The 17614-nt window shown below is 62.0% G+C and overlaps 1 protein-coding gene across 1 annotated transcript; it reads right to left on the bottom strand.

Moving 5' to 3' along the window:
* Positions 1-1683: 1683 nt before the first annotated feature.
* SLC25A38 (solute carrier family 25 member 38) lies at positions 1684-9637 on the bottom strand. The gene is made up of 7 exons (XM_048511696.1): positions 9508-9637; positions 7323-7444; positions 7023-7107; positions 6321-6500; positions 6023-6191; positions 4409-4575; positions 1684-3288 (listed from the first exon to the last, which is right to left on the bottom strand). The coding sequence occupies exons 2-7, from the start codon at positions 7442-7444 to the stop codon at positions 3166-3168; spliced, it is 846 nt and encodes a 281-aa protein (XP_048367653.1). The 5' UTR covers positions 9508-9637; the 3' UTR covers positions 1684-3165.
* Between the last annotated feature and the right edge of the window lie 7977 nt (positions 9638-17614).

Raw genomic sequence — 17614 nt, 5'->3', positions numbered from 1 at the left:
TCTTTTTAACTCTGCTTATTTGTGCAGCTGTTGGGACCCGATAAGAAATGTGGTGCCACCCAACTTCTTGCTGATGCTTATGTTGTCGTAATCTATTCATATAACCTTCATATTCCAATGCAGACAGGAACTTTGGGGAGGCAACGGCAATCTCTTCTGCAAAAGCTATTGTACACTCAATGGCAAGCCTAATATTTTACCCTATAGAAATAAGTGAGAGCTGTGCAAGAACATGTACCTAGTATTGCCTCCCACAACACCTTCAGGATGCCATCTTTATCCTCAAAACCTACCGTATCTTTCCCTTGAAGCTTTGGTGTTATTGAAACATAGGACAAATATTTTAATAACACTGAGTATTTGGTTCCATTCACCCTGTCCTCCACTTTCTATTCCTTCTTCAGTTGCTTACCCTGTGTCAAATTAAAGATTATAAACTCCTTAACACAGGGTTTTATAGTCTCGCTATTCTGTAAAGTCATACACATTGATAACATGTACATTATAATAGCAGCAACCTAAATAAAGGTTGCAGGTTGATGCTCTATAACAACTTCATGAATAAAAATCTTACATAATACTTTTACCTAGAAGCTCCTTGGCCATTATTAACCTTTAAAAAACCTTTGGTCAGCCTCGCCCAGGTTAGTTGCTCCACTGTTTAAAGATACAAGACCTTTAACCAAACCATTTTGAAAGGAATTATTTTACCATAACTATGTTTTGAGGACCGAAATGCCATCTTTGCTTGTTACTTTACATAGACTCATTCGCAATCCTCAGATTTGAAACCTAGGTTACATTTTATGCTACAGTTTGCCAGTTAGAGACATATTACATGTTTTGGATGGTGCAGACTAATAGCTAAATAAATGCAACTGCATGCCTGGCAGGAATACATCAGCATCACAAGCTGCCACTATTGCCATGTACGTTTATTCAACTCTGATTTAGAAAATATAAAATTAAAACAGCTGTTTTAATGTAATTGTGTTTGTTTGAAAGTGGCGTGTCATCTGCTGAGTTGGACAGCCGTTTAAGTCTCTGAGGGGAGAGCTGAGCTCACCTTGGCAGATATACGCATGCAGATCAAGCCTTAAAGTATCCTCTTCCTGGAAATATTTGGGATATTTTGTGACAGCAGCTCATCTGTCACTGAAGTTCCACAGCCTCTGAAATTTCACAAAATTTCAAGTCTATGGAATTTTAGATATATCTTACTAAACAATGCTCTCTTCTCCCTCCCAAAAGAGTGGGGTAGACAGTTTCAGCTAGGCAATTGCTGTGAGTTGGCCCAGCGCTTTTTATTTGTGGATCTTCAAGGTACATGCTTCCATACAGCGTTGTTCCCGTGGATCTTCAAGGTACATGCTTCCTGAGTATTTCCACTATATTGCTTCATACAATGTTAGTTGTTGAAAATTTGACTTGTCAGTAGCCAAAAGTAAGGACAATTTCATATACCAGCAATTATGGGCACCCTAGTTTTTGTAATCTAATTAAAACCAAAGGTTTCCACTTGCACATAGTATTTCACAATAGCCTATTAGTACCCACATGTAAGGTAAATTTATATATTATTAAACTATCCTAACTGAATTTCCTTTCTCATGTCTTTTAAATGGTTTGACTTCCAGTATTGATACAATTTTGACAAACAGTGCTGCATGTCTTTTTAGTTCGAGTTCATTCAACTGCACTTATAATGTGCAAGCAGTAGGGACCAAAGGTCATAACAATATCCTGTTCAAGGAGTATTATCAAAGCTATGGTATTACATCAGGCTCTCTCTTCTTTTTAGATGCAGAAGAACCACCAATCAAGAGAAAATAGGGATAAACTCATAGGGAAATAAAGTCACAGGGAAATGTTTGCAAGCTTTTTAAAAAAAGAAAAATAGAGCATTTTTAAATTATAGACATCCACTACATAAAAATAAGTGGCCAAAGACAATGTTTTTCAATTGCTTCAATTCCTTCCAAGCCCAAAGTCAAGATGGACGTTTTCTAGCCAGGCTTACAGGATTCAAAACTTTGCAGGGGTCACTAAAGCTTTTCAAAATATAAAACAACTTTGGCAGAAATTATTACACAAGGTTGCAGTTTTCAAGACAAACATTCCAGAGAGAGTTTTTCCCTCCACTTAATGTTTGGGATAAGAGTTTTCAGGAAAGCCAATTGTAACAGGAAAGCATAGATTCTAAGATCAATCCATGAACTGAAGTGCACAGTGACACAGTTAGGCAGTACTCATCAAGACAAAAGCCAAACACTAACCAAGACTTCAGGGCAGCAGTTTTCAGGAAGTGTGGTTTCAATGGTGAAATTATAGTGCTTATGATAAAAGTGATTAGTGCTACATGTGACTCGTAAAGTTTTTTTAAAAAATAGTCCCGTCCCCCCCCCCCCCCCCCCGTGTTTTATGAACCCAGAAAAGTGGGCAAAGTAACCCTATCAGTTTAGGGTCACTTAATGAGGACAATTTAAGTACATCAAGTGGTGTTCAATAAAACAAAGGACATGTAAATGAAACTTCAGGGCTACATTGTTCAACAGAGTAAACTTATGGTAAAATCACTGTTTCCCACAGCAGTTTTCAGTCAGTGTTCATTCGTCTCTAACTCCCAACTGTACCTTACAAAAGAGATGGATACAAAGTAAATCTTGTAAACTTCTCCCTTTACATGCATTTGTCATGTTAGACCACATGCTGGAAAGATGAGAGAATGGAAGAGATATCACACAATCAAGGAGGCCGGACTTGCTGACAAGGACAGTAATAAGTTTCAAGGTCTACAAGTCCCAGTTGCCAGTATATCTCTACCAAGAGTCTTTACTATGTTCTTTTCTGAAGATTCTCAGCCTAAATGGCTGAAGAGTACTTTCCAGAAGCTTTCTTAGCTGCCTCGCTTAAATACAACACCATAGTTTAAAACACTTCTCACAACTCAGGTCTGATGCTCTCCCTGGAATGATTTCACCATCCTGATCAAAGCAGTGTTTCCCTCTACTCCCGTTTTGATGAGGGAAGCTTTCTTGGCCTGACAACACTGCGATGCTTTCCCACAATGGAAACAAATCATCCTTCCATAGGAAATTGTTCGCAGCTCCTTCTCACCAGGTAGAAGAACAAAAGTCAGGCTATTTGTCTTCCAGCCCCAGAAAATCAAGATTTCAAGCCCACTTTTGACATCATTTGCTCATACACAGTCCATGCCATTGCTGCCATCAGTGTGCGTCGCAAAGCTCTTGGGACAGCACCACGGAAGAAGCCAACCAGCCCATGATCCTGTAACAAGAAGGAAGTTGTAAGCACTATTGTTACACCCAGTGTTCACACTCTTGAACTGGTGGAGGCCACATTAGAGCTGCAGTTATCAATCAGAATACAGTGTGGTGTAGTGGTTGGAATTCTGTGCCTGGGAGATCCAAGCTCAAATTCCTATTTTGCTTTGAAACTGATTGTGAGACAATGGACCACTCTCTTTTTCTCAGCCCAACCCAGAATGTTGTGGAGACAAAACAAAAAGGAAGAACAATGTATGGTGCTCTGAGCCCCTTAGAGGAATGGCAGAATAAAAATGTATAAGGCAATGGCATACACATATGCCTTTTTAAAGAAAGCCCTTAAAGGTACAGATGCCCTTTTCTCAAGGGATGTTACAGTCCCTACTAGTTGCTACTTCAACACCAGTACCCATCCCCCAGCTAGGCCTCACTTCTGGGATTAAAGACCAACCTGTTAGTGTCTGAGCTTCTAAGAAAGAAGTGTTGATCTAAAGGAAAACTTGGCCAATTCTTTGCAAGAGAGATCCTTATCTTTAATCTTGTGTCCAAAGGACAAAAAATATAGCCGATGTGTTCCTTGTGTTTACAGCCGATGTGTTCCTTGAACCTGCTGGATCTAGAGCAGTGTCCCTACTTCAGACTCATGCTTTTGCCATCTGTGAACAGTGTGATAAAAATGGTACATCCGGATCCTGTAGTTTAGCTAGCTCCTACAATTAGTGATTTGGTGATGGGCAGGAAATAAGTACAAAGAAAAATAAACCAAAATTCTAACTGTTGCTCAATTTAGATTTTATTGTGGCACGTATCTTCAGAAGTAGCTGTACCTCTTCCCATCCAGGGAACAGATGTACATGCACACATAGAAAGACACAGAATTCTACAGCAAAACATCATACACCAGATCAGAACCAGGCATAATTTCTTTTTCTTTTCTTTTTAATCCAAAAACTGAGATTCTACTTTGGCATTAACTGTATCTTTTGGAAAAAGCAGGGATACCTAAGGAACGAACACAACATAAGAATAGGAGAAAGCTGCTAAAGCTACAATGAAGAAATCGCCCACCCAGATTCTTGAAAGATGGATTACAACACACAATACTGAGAACTCAGACTTACCCTGAAAATTAAAGGAATCACTTCTCCTGTCCGATGAGGTTTTCCAGATGACAGCTGCATATAGGTTTTGATTACATCAGCAGGCTGTGTAGCCAGAGACGCCAGAATTCCAGCAAAAGTTCCACAGCCAAAACTCACTACAGGTGTGAGTGCTGGATCCAACTGATCTGTGAGACAGCAAGCGGTTGGAGAGGCGGGGCATGTCATTCCCGTTAACATCATGAACAGAAGGAAGGTTTTTTTTAAAGCATCCACGGAAACTACCTCAAACTTCAACAGTAGAGTTGAGGCTTATTCAAACTCTTTCTTAGAGAAGATTCTCAAAAAAGGAGATTACAATTTCTTTAGGCAACCTGTCATATTTCTCACCCACAACTCATATCTCCATCTTTTTATCCTTTTTTGCCATCAAGTCACAACTGACATGGCAACCCTATAAGGTTTTCAAGGCAAGAGACTTTGGAAGTGGTTTGCCATTGGTTGCCTCTGGTGGCCCTGGTATCCTGTGTTCAGTAAGAAAGAAAAACATTACAGCACTTCCTCACCCTACTTAAGATAGCTTTAAGTATCCAAAAGCTTAATCCTTCCTTTAACTCACTAGCACTGCAATCCTAAGGAGAGTTACCCCAGTCTAAGCCCATTCATTTCAATTGGCTTAGAGTGGAGTAACTCTGAATAGGATTGCACTGAAAGCCCATCGCATCCTATTCCTCCAGCCTTTTGTATCCTGTTTTGCTACATTCTTCCCCATCTGTAGACCGAGCATAGCTTGCCCTGTTCTATTGACATTTCAAAGGCGTTCTAATCCATATCGAGATGTTGTTGCATTTCAGTACAATACAATTACAGCATATCAATCAGGTAAGATGTTTCTGTAGAGCAAGCTGCCAGTAACAGTCCACCTGATTATGCCACCATCCTACTGCTGGCTCAGGGTATGTGCTGTGTTTGTAGCTGCCTGGGGCTTTCAGTGAAAAGGAACAATCTGGCTAAGAGACATCTGGCTAAAAAAGTTACTCAGCAGATGACATAATTTAGAGTTTGCATCTGGAGTTTTCCCATTAAAGAGCAACTCTTTACACAGAGAGAAAATCAACGAGGTTTATTCCTAAATACACTCAAGACCAGACTGCAAGTTTCCAGAACTATGTCCTAATCAGTACGAAAATCAAGAGACTAAAACAAATTAAGTATGACCAGGTAAAAGATTTTAAATTAGAATCTAGAACCAAAGTCATATTAAGTAAAACATAACTATGTTTTAAACTAAAACGAGAACTAAAACACAACCATGCACAGAAATTTCTGTTATAGAAGCCGAGAAGGAAATAGATTAAAGCACAAAAAGGTCTGGAAATTCTAGAAGAAAAGGGTTCAGTAGCTTGATCTAGTGTACCCCACCACAAAAAAAAGGTACTTAAATTTTCAACAAGTACAATCTAGTTCTACTTCCCTAAATTAAACTCATGCTTTGGACGTTTATTTAGGCCTTTTCCTCATGTTGATCAGTTTAAGAAAGGTCCCAGGTCCCTTTCTAAGCTACGTAATAAAATTAACAGACAAGCATACTATGGGAATATCATCCCATTCCATATTTATTACAGCCAACCTTACCATAAGGTATCATCTTTTTGGTCTGCATGTAGAACATTAGATAGATGCCAGAGAAGGGGGCATCTCGCAGGAGTGTTGCTGTCAGGCCACTAAACAAGCCATGGACCCCCTCTGACCGGTAGATATTTCTCAGGGCTCCATGCACGCTCTCATAGCCATACCTTCCACTCTGCAAACCAAAAAGAGAAAGTCAGCCTACACCACAGACAAGCAAGGTCTGTCAGCTTTATGAAACTATTGGCAAGATGGTACAACTGAAACATGCTCAGTTTTAAAAGAAATTGGTACAAACTGTTACCTCGTATCGTGTTTTCACTACAGTGACAGGTAACATGCAAACGACAGCAATTGTACGAGAGGCTGCCCCCAGCAGAACCGATTCCAAAGCTGTAGGCAACCGATGCGGCAGAAATTGCTGATTTATCATATACAAAGTGCTGAAGTAAATCCCCACTCCTGGAATGCATCTTGCAAATGACTGGGAAAATATTACCAATAAGAGAAAAGAGAGAAAAGAGTAGGTACAGTGGCAAACTCTATAGCTACTTTAAAAAGACTTCAGATCATGTAGTTGTTGAACAGGTACTGGATCAAAAAAATAAATAAAAAGGTATAACAGAGAAACTTTCTTCTACAGTTCTGAGCAAAATTAAATTAAGGCAAGACACACCAGCTATCAATATTTTTCCACTTAATACGTGCATTTCTCAAACTAAAGTACACCTCAAATGCTGCTCACTACACTTTGTCCAAATGTATTTTGTCTTGCAGCACGATTGCACATGCTTGCCCTTGCACTGGTAACTATTTGCTTAGGATGGCAACCCTTAATAGTTCATTCCTGAGCAGAGTTGAACCCTTCTCAATCCAGACTTCAGTGGACAAAGACAGATGTAGGACTGCTTAGGACTGAACATTATTACTTATTATTTCGATTGCAGTGCACACAAAATACGTTCAATACAATGAGTGCAACATAACGGAAATACAAATGACTTACGGGAGAAACACCTTTCCACAGTCCCAAGATGCTTTCTGTGCGAACAACCTTAAATAGCAGAGTGACCATCCCAACACGACCTGACCTGTAAAAAGAATCAGAAGGTTAAACAATACCCTTCATTGTCTGGATCTCACAATACTTTGTGCCTTAAGTCAGGTCCTGTTTCCACATCATTTTCTCTTTACAACAGGTCAGGTTTTGTGGACACGTGTTTCATTCTCCCCCTCCTCACTGCATGCATCCAGCCTCGTAACTCCCCAAGCCTAAGAGGCTACAACAGAAATTTGAAGCACCTACCCATTGACAGATGGTTGCAGGGTCTGTAAGCGGGTCTTAAGGAGATCTAGAGGCTGGAATAGCAAGGTGGAGCAGGTTCCACTGATGGAGCCACAAACAAAAGCTTTCAGCACAGGGTGCATCTTAAAACAAAAAACAAACAGGGTTTGAGCAAATCCTAGAAAGCCAACCCACATTGTAGACTCTCCTCTCCACAAGCATCCTGAGAATATGAAGCCTACACAACACAGGACCTGCTTCTACTACACATGCATCATGGTCAAGTGATGCTCAAAGAGCAGCTCATTCTTATGGTCTGCAGTGCCTTCATCAGAGAATTTTATCAGGGCCATTGAAGCCTTATGGTAGCCATGCATGCTTTCAGTTCCTTGTGTACTAACTAAATTATCAGCCCTAATTGCATAGGAGGCAGGGGCCATGGCACCACCCAGCTGCTCCCAAAGGGGCTTCCTGGTGGCAGAGGAAGGCTCGTAAAGTACGACAACCTTCCTGACATTGAGAAGCCTCAATGGGCCACGATGGACTTACGCCAGCAAAAGGCTTAAGTTCAGATTGTGGCCCGCTGGCAATGGCTAGGAGTCTGCCCCCAGCCTACCCCCACTACGCCAATGGCAGCAGAGACGCAGGGACACTGCCATAGCAACCTGCACCACGTTCCACTGCCAGGAAAGGGCGGTGGTGGTGATTTTGTCCTTGCACTGGGGTAAGTGCCCTGGAAAGGACGAATCCACGGGTGAGGCTGCTCCACCACTCCCATGGGCAAATTTGCACACACACCCTTTGGATGGGGCTCTAAATTACAAGTCAGATGAGACTGCACCCACTAATATAACTGAATACTCCCCATCCCAGCTGAGTTATCTGGACATTCCCATACAAAACTCCAAGTAACTGAACACAAAAATCTGTGTTTCTTCTCATCTTTAATATAGTAGAACCTTCACAACTGAGATAATTCTGCTTTGGTGATTCAAAACTGTCCACCTGAAAGCAGCAACAACCATTCACAGGTTAAGTGACAGGTTAATCCTGGCCAAAGTCAAACTCTGTTTAGTCAACTTTACAAGCCAGGCAATGTTTGAGAAACTTCAAGGCCCATCTATTTCAAGTGGAGGTATTTAAGCAAGTGCTTTCCTGGGTTTTCGAGGCTGAGTGGCTGCAGTCTGTTACTTTTTGTTTTTAATCACACGAGGATCACCGCAATGAGAGGAAAACAGCACGGAGAGAAACACATTTTACCATGCCATGCCTCTGAAGATGCCAGCCACAGATGGAGGTGAAACCTTAGGAGAAAAACTACCTGACCATGGCCCACAGCCCTGAAAACCCACAACAGCTAGTTGATTCCTCCTGTGAAAACCATCGACAAAACATAATTAACTGGTCGGGCTCAGACATAATCAATCACATTTCCAGTTACGACAACCTGAATAATTCCTAAGGGTGGACCAAGGAGCACTGCGGAAATTAAGCAATAAAATAACACAAAGCCATCCTAGCCTTACACTCTATCCAACTGACGGGACAAGTCTTCCACTACAGCATAGGTGTCAAACTCACGGCCCTCCAGATGTTATGGACTACAGTGCCCATCATCCCTTGCCAGCATCATGCTGGCAAGGGATTATGGGAACTGTAGTCCATAACATCTGGAGGGCCGCGAGTTTGACACCTGTGCACTACAGTTTCTCTTTGCCAGCATTAGGCACAGACTACTCATGCAGAAGAAAAACGTGGGAATAAAGAAGGAAAACAGAATAGCAGTGAGAGTAAGACGTTCCCACCTGTCAAAAAATAAGCTCCATGAAAATATCACTGGCTTTTAACTTGCGGCTGAGTTTTTTCTATTTGCAAGTTAACAACGCCACTACACAAAGCACGGGGTCGTTCACCTGGGGTTTGAAGCCCCCCGATCCTCCACCCCAGCCCTCTGCCTCGCCGCCTCGTCCTACTGCATAGGTTGACCAGGCCTTAGCTTTGGAGGAAGCCCGGCTCCCTGGGACTCAGCAGTGGGCAAGTAAGCAATGGCCGATTCCTTGCTAGAACAGAAGCCGGTCGGCAGTCCGATGGGTCTTAGTAAATTTAGAGCGGCTTACTCCTGAGTAACTGCTTGGGACTCACACACGCTTTCTCCTCCCTTTAGCAAACCGAGAGTAAGGAAAAAGGAGCCCGCGTCCCCACTAACCGGTGCAGCCTCGCTCTCTCTCCCGGGAGAGCTCTGGCGCTCCTCCACCGCTCCAACCCAACTTTGCAGCCACACTTGCGACCTCGTCGTTACAGGCGATCCACGCAGTTCTCATCCGGGCACGGCGAGCATGACGTCTGAGGTTCGCCTCCAAGCCGCGGCCAATCAGGAGGAGGGAATCAGCCGGCCCTGGGACAGCCGAGATCTGTTTTAACTCTGTAGGACCCAGATGAGAAGATTGTGGTTAAGAAGGGTCTGGTAGCAAGCGCGTGGATGTATTGTTGGTCTGCGAAAGGGATTAAGGGTTGTTGTTTTTTTAATTACACAAGTGTTATGTACTACTCTCCTCTCCGTGTTTCTCCCTTTTCTGCAAATGTCCTAAATCATAAAGCAAAACGTATTTGGATTTCTAATCTCAAACACGGCTCAATAGTACGTTTGTAGCCGCCAGGGGGACCGGGTGAAAATCGGGTCCGGATTATTTTAAGCGGATCCTCATGAATTCTTATGATTTTTACACTGAAACAAAATAAAATTACCATGGTGCTGTGTAGACCATGTCCTAGTACACAGCAGCCCCACAAAAATTATGCCTCTGCTGCTTTTGGGGGGCCATAATGGCACAACAACGTGGTTGCAAAGCATGACTCCTCGTGATTTTTGCACTAGGACTAGGTCAACCTGAACTCCCCAACAGATCACATATCACGTCTGTAGCTGCAGATCATTGCTCTGTGGATCCACAGCAGAGCAAAAATATGGTTCTAAAACACGGATCCTCAGGGTTTTTGCACTGATCCACCCCAGCATCACTATCAAATCACATATTATGTCCAAAGCCACAGCTTGCGCCACAGTTGTGGATCCACGGCTTCGTGATGACAGCCCGGAAAGCCAACAACAACCAACTCTACCTTTGCTTTATTTAAAGGGCTCACTGCAGAACTGCTGCAGTTTCATCACTAGTGGAAAATGATTTCATGTGAAGAGCATCTAGTTTCACAGTTTCAATCCACGCAGCTGCAAAGAGCACAGGATTGCCTCAGTGCGCAATAGTTCAGCTTAGCCCAAGCTTGATAGCTAAGCAGGGTTGGCAACGGTTGGACCACCAAGGAATACTGGGTCTGTCAACTGGGGAATTCCAAGCCATGGCAAACGGCTTCTGTTCCTCTCTTGCTCGGAATGCCCTGTGGACGGGGTCGCCACGAATCAGTTGCGACTTGGCAGCACATTTTTCCCTTAAATCCTGCGGCTCATTTTATTTGCCTAGACATAGACAGACACTCTCATGTACAATCACCACCAGAGTGCGCAGTCATGCCTGCTATATGTAAGACAGTTTCACAACCAAAATTATGCAACGACAACATGAGTAAAGGGCATCTATTGGAAGTTTGCCCTTTTAGAGGGACATTCCCCCCCCCCCCCCCCCCCCCCCCCCCCTCCTCCCCCCCCCCCCCCCCCCTCCCCCCCTCTCCCCCCCCCTCCCCCCCTCCCTCCCCCCCTCCCTCCCCCCCTCCCCCCCTCCCCCCCTCCCACCCTCCCCCCCTCCCTCCCACCCCCCCCCCCCCCCCCCCCCCCCGCCCCCCCCCCCCCCCCCCCCCCCCACCACCCCCCCATCCCCCCCCCCCCGCACCCCCCCCCCCCCGCGGCCCCCCCCACCCCCACCCGCCCCCCCCCCCACCCCCCCCCCCCCCCACCCCCCCCCCCCCCCACCCCCCCCCCCCCCCACCCCCCCCCCCCCCCACCCCCCCCCCCCCCCACCCCCCCCCCCCCCCACCCCCCCCCCCCCCCACCCCCCCCCCCCCCCACCCCCCCCCCCCCCCACCCCCCCCCCCCCCCACCCCCCCCCCCCCCCACCCCCCCCCCCCCCCACCCCCCCCCCCCCCCACCCCCCCCCCCCCCCACCCCCCCCCCCCCCCACCCCCCCCCCCCCCCACCCCCCCCCCCCCCCACCCCCCCCCCCCCCCACCCCCCCCCCCCCCCACCCCCCCCCCCCCCCACCCCCCCCCCCCCCCACCCCCCCCCCCCCCCACCCCCCCCCCCCCCCACCCCCCCCCCCCCCCACCCCCCCCCCCCCCCACCCCCCCCCCCCCCCACCCCCCCCCCCCCCCACCCCCCCCCCCCCCCACCCCCCCCCCCCCCCACCCCCCCCCCCCCCCACCCCCCCCCCCCCCCACCCCCCCCCCCCCCCACCCCCCCCCCCCCCCACCCCCCCCCCCCCCCACCCCCCCCCCCCCCCACCCCCCCCCCCCCCCACCCCCCCCCCCCCCCACCCCCCCCCCCCCCCACCCCCCCCCCCCCCCACCCCCCCCCCCCCCCACCCCCCCCCCCCCCCACCCCCCCCCCCCCCCACCCCCCCCCCCCCCCACCCCCCCCCCCCCCCACCCCCCCCCCCCCCCACCCCCCCCCCCCCCCACCCCCCCCCCCCCCCACCCCCCCCCCCCCCCACCCCCCCCCCCCCCCACCCCCCCCCCCCCCCACCCCCCCCCCCCCCCACCCCCCCCCCCCCCCACCCCCCCCCCCCCCCACCCCCCCCCCCCCCCACCCCCCCCCCCCCCCACCCCCCCCCCCCCCCACCCCCCCCCCCCCCCACCCCCCCCCCCCCCCACCCCCCCCCCCCCCCACCCCCCCCCCCCCCCACCCCCCCCCCCCCCCACCCCCCCCCCCCCCCACCCCCCCCCCCCCCCACCCCCCCCCCCCCCCACCCCCCCCCCCCCCCACCCCCCCCCCCCCCCACCCCCCCCCCCCCCCACCCCCCCCCCCCCCCACCCCCCCCCCCCCCCACCCCCCCCCCCCCCCACCCCCCCCCCCCCCCACCCCCCCCCCCCCCCACCCCCCCCCCCCCCCACCCCCCCCCCCCCCCACCCCCCCCCCCCCCCACCCCCCCCCCCCCCCACCCCCCCCCCCCCCCACCCCCCCCCCCCCCCACCCCCCCCCCCCCCCACCCCCCCCCCCCCCCACCCCCCCCCCCCCCCACCCCCCCCCCCCCCCACCCCCCCCCCCCCCCACCCCCCCCCCCCCCCACCCCCCCCCCCCCCCACCCCCCCCCCCCCCCACCCCCCCCCCCCCCCACCCCCCCCCCCCCCCACCCCCCCCCCCCCCCACCCCCCCCCCCCCCCACCCCCCCCCCCCCCCACCCCCCCCCCCCCCCACCCCCCCCCCCCCCCACCCCCCCCCCCCCCCACCCCCCCCCCCCCCCACCCCCCCCCCCCCCCACCCCCCCCCCCCCCCACCCCCCCCCCCCCCCACCCCCCCCCCCCCCCACCCCCCCCCCCCCCCACCCCCCCCCCCCCCCACCCCCCCCCCCCCCCACCCCCCCCCCCCCCCACCCCCCCCCCCCCCCACCCCCCCCCCCCCCCACCCCCCCCCCCCCCCACCCCCCCCCCCCCCCACCCCCCCCCCCCCCCACCCCCCCCCCCCCCCACCCCCCCCCCCCCCCACCCCCCCCCCCCCCCACCCCCCCCCCCCCCCACCCCCCCCCCCCCCCACCCCCCCCCCCCCCCACCCCCCCCCCCCCCCACCCCCCCCCCCCCCCACCCCCCCCCCCCCCCACCCCCCCCCCCCCCCACCCCCCCCCCCCCCCACCCCCCCCCCCCCCCACCCCCCCCCCCCCCCACCCCCCCCCCCCCCCACCCCCCCCCCCCCCCACCCCCCCCCCCCCCCACCCCCCCCCCCCCCCACCCCCCCCCCCCCCCACCCCCCCCCCCCCCCACCCCCCCCCCCCCCCACCCCCCCCCCCCCCCACCCCCCCCCCCCCCCACCCCCCCCCCCCCCCACCCCCCCCCCCCCCCACCCCCCCCCCCCCCCACCCCCCCCCCCCCCCACCCCCCCCCCCCCCCACCCCCCCCCCCCCCCACCCCCCCCCCCCCCCACCCCCCCCCCCCCCCACCCCCCCCCCCCCCCACCCCCCCCCCCCCCCACCCCCCCCCCCCCCCACCCCCCCCCCCCCCCACCCCCCCCCCCCCCCACCCCCCCCCCCCCCCACCCCCCCCCCCCCCCACCCCCCCCCCCCCCCACCCCCCCCCCCCCCCACCCCCCCCCCCCCCCACCCCCCCCCCCCCCCACCCCCCCCCCCCCCCACCCCCCCCCCCCCCCACCCCCCCCCCCCCCCACCCCCCCCCCCCCCCACCCCCCCCCCCCCCCACCCCCCCCCCCCCCCACCCCCCCCCCCCCCCACCCCCCCCCCCCCCCACCCCCCCCCCCCCCCACCCCCCCCCCCCCCCACCCCCCCCCCCCCCCACCCCCCCCCCCCCCCACCCCCCCCCCCCCCCACCCCCCCCCCCCCCCACCCCCCCCCCCCCCCACCCCCCCCCCCCCCCACCCCCCCCCCCCCCCACCCCCCCCCCCCCCCACCCCCCCCCCCCCCCACCCCCCCCCCCCCCCACCCCCCCCCCCCCCCACCCCCCCCCCCCCCCACCCCCCCCCCCCCCCACCCCCCCCCCCCCCCACCCCCCCCCCCCCCCACCCCCCCCCCCCCCCACCCCCCCCCCCCCCCACCCCCCCCCCCCCCCACCCCCCCCCCCCCCCACCCCCCCCCCCCCCCACCCCCCCCCCCCCCCACCCCCCCCCCCCCCCACCCCCCCCCCCCCCCACCCCCCCCCCCCCCCACCCCCCCCCCCCCCCACCCCCCCCCCCCCCCACCCCCCCCCCCCCCCACCCCCCCCCCCCCCCACCCCCCCCCCCCCCCACCCCCCCCCCCCCCCACCCCCCCCCCCCCCCACCCCCCCCCCCCCCCACCCCCCCCCCCCCCCACCCCCCCCCCCCCCCACCCCCCCCCCCCCCCACCCCCCCCCCCCCCCACCCCCCCCCCCCCCCACCCCCCCCCCCCCCCACCCCCCCCCCCCCCCACCCCCCCCCCCCCCCACCCCCCCCCCCCCCCACCCCCCCCCCCCCCCACCCCCCCCCCCCCCCACCCCCCCCCCCCCCCACCCCCCCCCCCCCCCACCCCCCCCCCCCCCCACCCCCCCCCCCCCCCACCCCCCCCCCCCCCCACCCCCCCCCCCCCCCACCCCCCCCCCCCCCCACCCCCCCCCCCCCCCACCCCCCCCCCCCCCCACCCCCCCCCCCCCCCACCCCCCCCCCCCCCCACCCCCCCCCCCCCCCACCCCCCCCCCCCCCCACCCCCCCCCCCCCCCACCCCCCCCCCCCCCCACCCCCCCCCCCCCCCACCCCCCCCCCCCCCCACCCCCCCCCCCCCCCACCCCCCCCCCCCCCCACCCCCCCCCCCCCCCACCCCCCCCCCCCCCCACCCCCCCCCCCCCCCACCCCCCCCCCCCCCCACCCCCCCCCCCCCCCACCCCCCCCCCCCCCCACCCCCCCCCCCCCCCACCCCCCCCCCCCCCCACCCCCCCCCCCCCCCACCCCCCCCCCCCCCCACCCCCCCCCCCCCCCACCCCCCCCCCCCCCCACCCCCCCCCCCCCCCACCCCCCCCCCCCCCCACCCCCCCCCCCCCCCACCCCCCCCCCCCCCCACCCCCCCCCCCCCCCACCCCCCCCCCCCCCCACCCCCCCCCCCCCCCACCCCCCCCCCCCCCCACCCCCCCCCCCCCCCACCCCCCCCCCCCCCCACCCCCCCCCCCCCCCACCCCCCCCCCCCCCCACCCCCCCCCCCCCCCACCCCCCCCCCCCCCCACCCCCCCCCCCCCCCACCCCCCCCCCCCCCCACCCCCCCCCCCCCCCACCCCCCCCCCCCCCCACCCCCCCCCCCCCCCACCCCCCCCCCCCCCCACCCCCCCCCCCCCCCACCCCCCCCCCCCCCCACCCCCCCCCCCCCCCACCCCCCCCCCCCCCCACCCCCCCCCCCCCCCACCCCCCCCCCCCCCCACCCCCCCCCCCCCCCACCCCCCCCCCCCCCCACCCCCCCCCCCCCCCACCCCCCCCCCCCCCCACCCCCCCCCCCCCCCACCCCCCCCCCCCCCCACCCCCCCCCCCCCCCACCCCCCCCCCCCCCCACCCCCCCCCCCCCCCACCCCCCCCCCCCCCCACCCCCCCCCCCCCCCACCCCCCCCCCCCCCCACCCCCCCCCCCCCCCACCCCCCCCCCCCCCCACCCCCCCCCCCCCCCACCCCCCCCCCCCCCCACCCCCCCCCCCCCCCACCCCCCCCCCCCCCCACCCCCCCCCCCCCCCACCCCCCCCCCCCCCCACCCCCCCCCCCCCCCACCCCCCCCCCCCCCCACCCCCCCCCCCCCCCACCCCCCCCCCCCCCCACCCCCCCCCCCCCCCACCCCCCCCCCCCCCCACCCCCCCCCCCCCCCACCCCCCCCCCCCCCCACCCCCCCCCCCCCCCACCCCCCCCCCCCCCCACCCCCCCCCCCCCCCACCCCCCCCCCCCCCCACCCCCCCCCCCCCCCACCCCCCCCCCCCCCCACCCCCCCCCCCCCCCACCCCCCCCCCCCCCCACCCCCCCCCCCCCCCACCCCCCCCCCCCCCCACCCCCCCCCCCCCCCACCCCCCCCCCCCCCCACCCCCCCCCCCCCCCACCCCCCCCCCCCCCCACCCCCCCCCCCCCCCACCCCCCCCCCCCCCCACCCCCCCCCCCCCCCACCCCCCCCCCCCCCCACCCCCCCCCCCCCCCACCCCCCCCCCCCCCCACCCCCCCCCCCCCCCACCCCCCCCCCCCCCCACCCCCCCCCCCCCCCACCCCCCCCCCCCCCCACCCCCCCCCCCCCCCACCCCCCCCCCCCCCCACCCCCCCCCCCCCCCACCCCCCCCCCCCCCCACCCCCCCCCCCCCCCACCCCCCCCCCCCCCCACCCCCCCCCCCCCCCACCCCCCCCCCCCCCCACCCCCCCCCCCCCCCACCCCCCCCCCCCCCCACCCCCCCCCCCCCCCACCCCCCCCCCCCCCCACCCCCCCCCCCCCCCACCCCCCCCCCCCCCCACCCCCCCCCCCCCCCACCCCCCCCCCCCCCCACCCCCCCCCCCCCCCACCCCCCCCCCCCCCCACCCCCCCCCCCCCCCACCCCCCCCCCCCCCCACCCCCCCCCCCCCCCACCCCCCCCCCCCCCCACCCCCCCCCCCCCCCACCCCCCCCCCCCCCCACCCCCCCCCCCCCCCACCCCCCCCCCCCCCCACCCCCCCCCCCCCCCACCCCCCCCCCCCCCCACCCCCCCCCCCCCCCACCCCCCCCCCCCCCCACCCCCCCCCCCCCCCACCCCCCCCCCCCCCCACCCCCCCCCCCCCCCACCCCCCCCCCCCCCCACCCCCCCCCCCCCCCACCCCCCCCCCCCCCCACCCCCCCCCCCCCCCACCCCCCCCCCCCCCCACCCCCCCCCCCCCCCACCCCCCCCCCCCCCCACCCCCCCCCCCCCCCACCCCCCCCCCCCCCCACCCCCCCCCCCCCCCACCCCCCCCCCCCCCCACCCCCCCCCCCCCCCACCCCCCCCCCCCCCCACCCCCCCCCCCCCCCACCCCCCCCCCCCCCCACCCCCCCCCCCCCCCACCCCCCCCCCCCCCCACCCCCCCCCCCCCCCACCCCCCCCCCCCCCCACCCCCCCCCCCCCCCACCCCCCCCCCCCCCCACCCCCCCCCCCCCCCACCCCCCCCCCCCCCCACCCCCCCCCCCCCCCACCCCCCCCCCCCCCCACCCCCCCCCCCCCCCACCCCCCCCCCCCCCCACCCCCCCCCCCCCCCACCCCCCCCCCCCCCCACCCCCCCCCCCCCCCACCCCCCCCCCCCCCCACCCCCCCCCCCCCCCACCCCCCCCCCCCCCCACCCCCCCCCCCCCCCACCCCCCCCCCCCCCCACCCCCCCCCCCCCCCACCCCCCCCCCCCCCCACCCCCCCCCCCCCCCACCCCCCCCCCCCCCCACCCCCCCCCCCCCCCACCCCCCCCCCCCCCCACCCCCCCCCCCCCCCACCCCCCCCCCCCCCCACCCCCCCCCCCCCCCACCCCCCCCCCCCCCCACCCCCCCCCCCCCCCACCCCCCCCCCCCCCCACCCCCCCCCCCCCCCACCCCCCCCCCCCCCCACCCCCCCCCCCCCCCACCCCCCCCCCCCCCCACCCCCCCCCCCCCCCACCCCCCCCCCCCCCCACCCCCCCCCCCCCCCACCCCCCCCCCCCCCCACCCCCCCCCCCCCCCACCCCCCCCCCCCCCCACCCCCCCC

The sequence above is a fragment of the Sphaerodactylus townsendi genome, linkage group LG11 (assembly GCF_021028975.2).
Source record: "Sphaerodactylus townsendi isolate TG3544 linkage group LG11, MPM_Stown_v2.3, whole genome shotgun sequence".
NCBI classification, from domain to species: Eukaryota; Metazoa; Chordata; class Lepidosauria; order Squamata; family Sphaerodactylidae; genus Sphaerodactylus; species Sphaerodactylus townsendi.
This window is presented reverse-complemented; position numbering and strand designations above follow the sequence as displayed.

What these genes read in the sequence shown, in the direction of transcription:
- SLC25A38 (XM_048511696.1), bottom strand. Translation starts at nt 7,444, where the DNA reads ATGCACCCTGTGCTGAAAGCTTTTGTTTGTGGCTCCATCAGTGGAACC. An exon ending in CAAAAAGATGATACCTTATG is followed by an intron (nt 4,576 to 6,022) that starts GTAAGGTTGGCT and finishes GCTGTCTCACAG; the next exon opens with ATCAGTTGGATCCAGCACTC. An exon ending in TGATTCCTTTAATTTTCAGG is followed by an intron (nt 3,289 to 4,408) that starts GTAAGTCTGAGT and finishes TTCTTGTTACAG; the next exon opens with GATCATGGGCTGGTTGGCTT.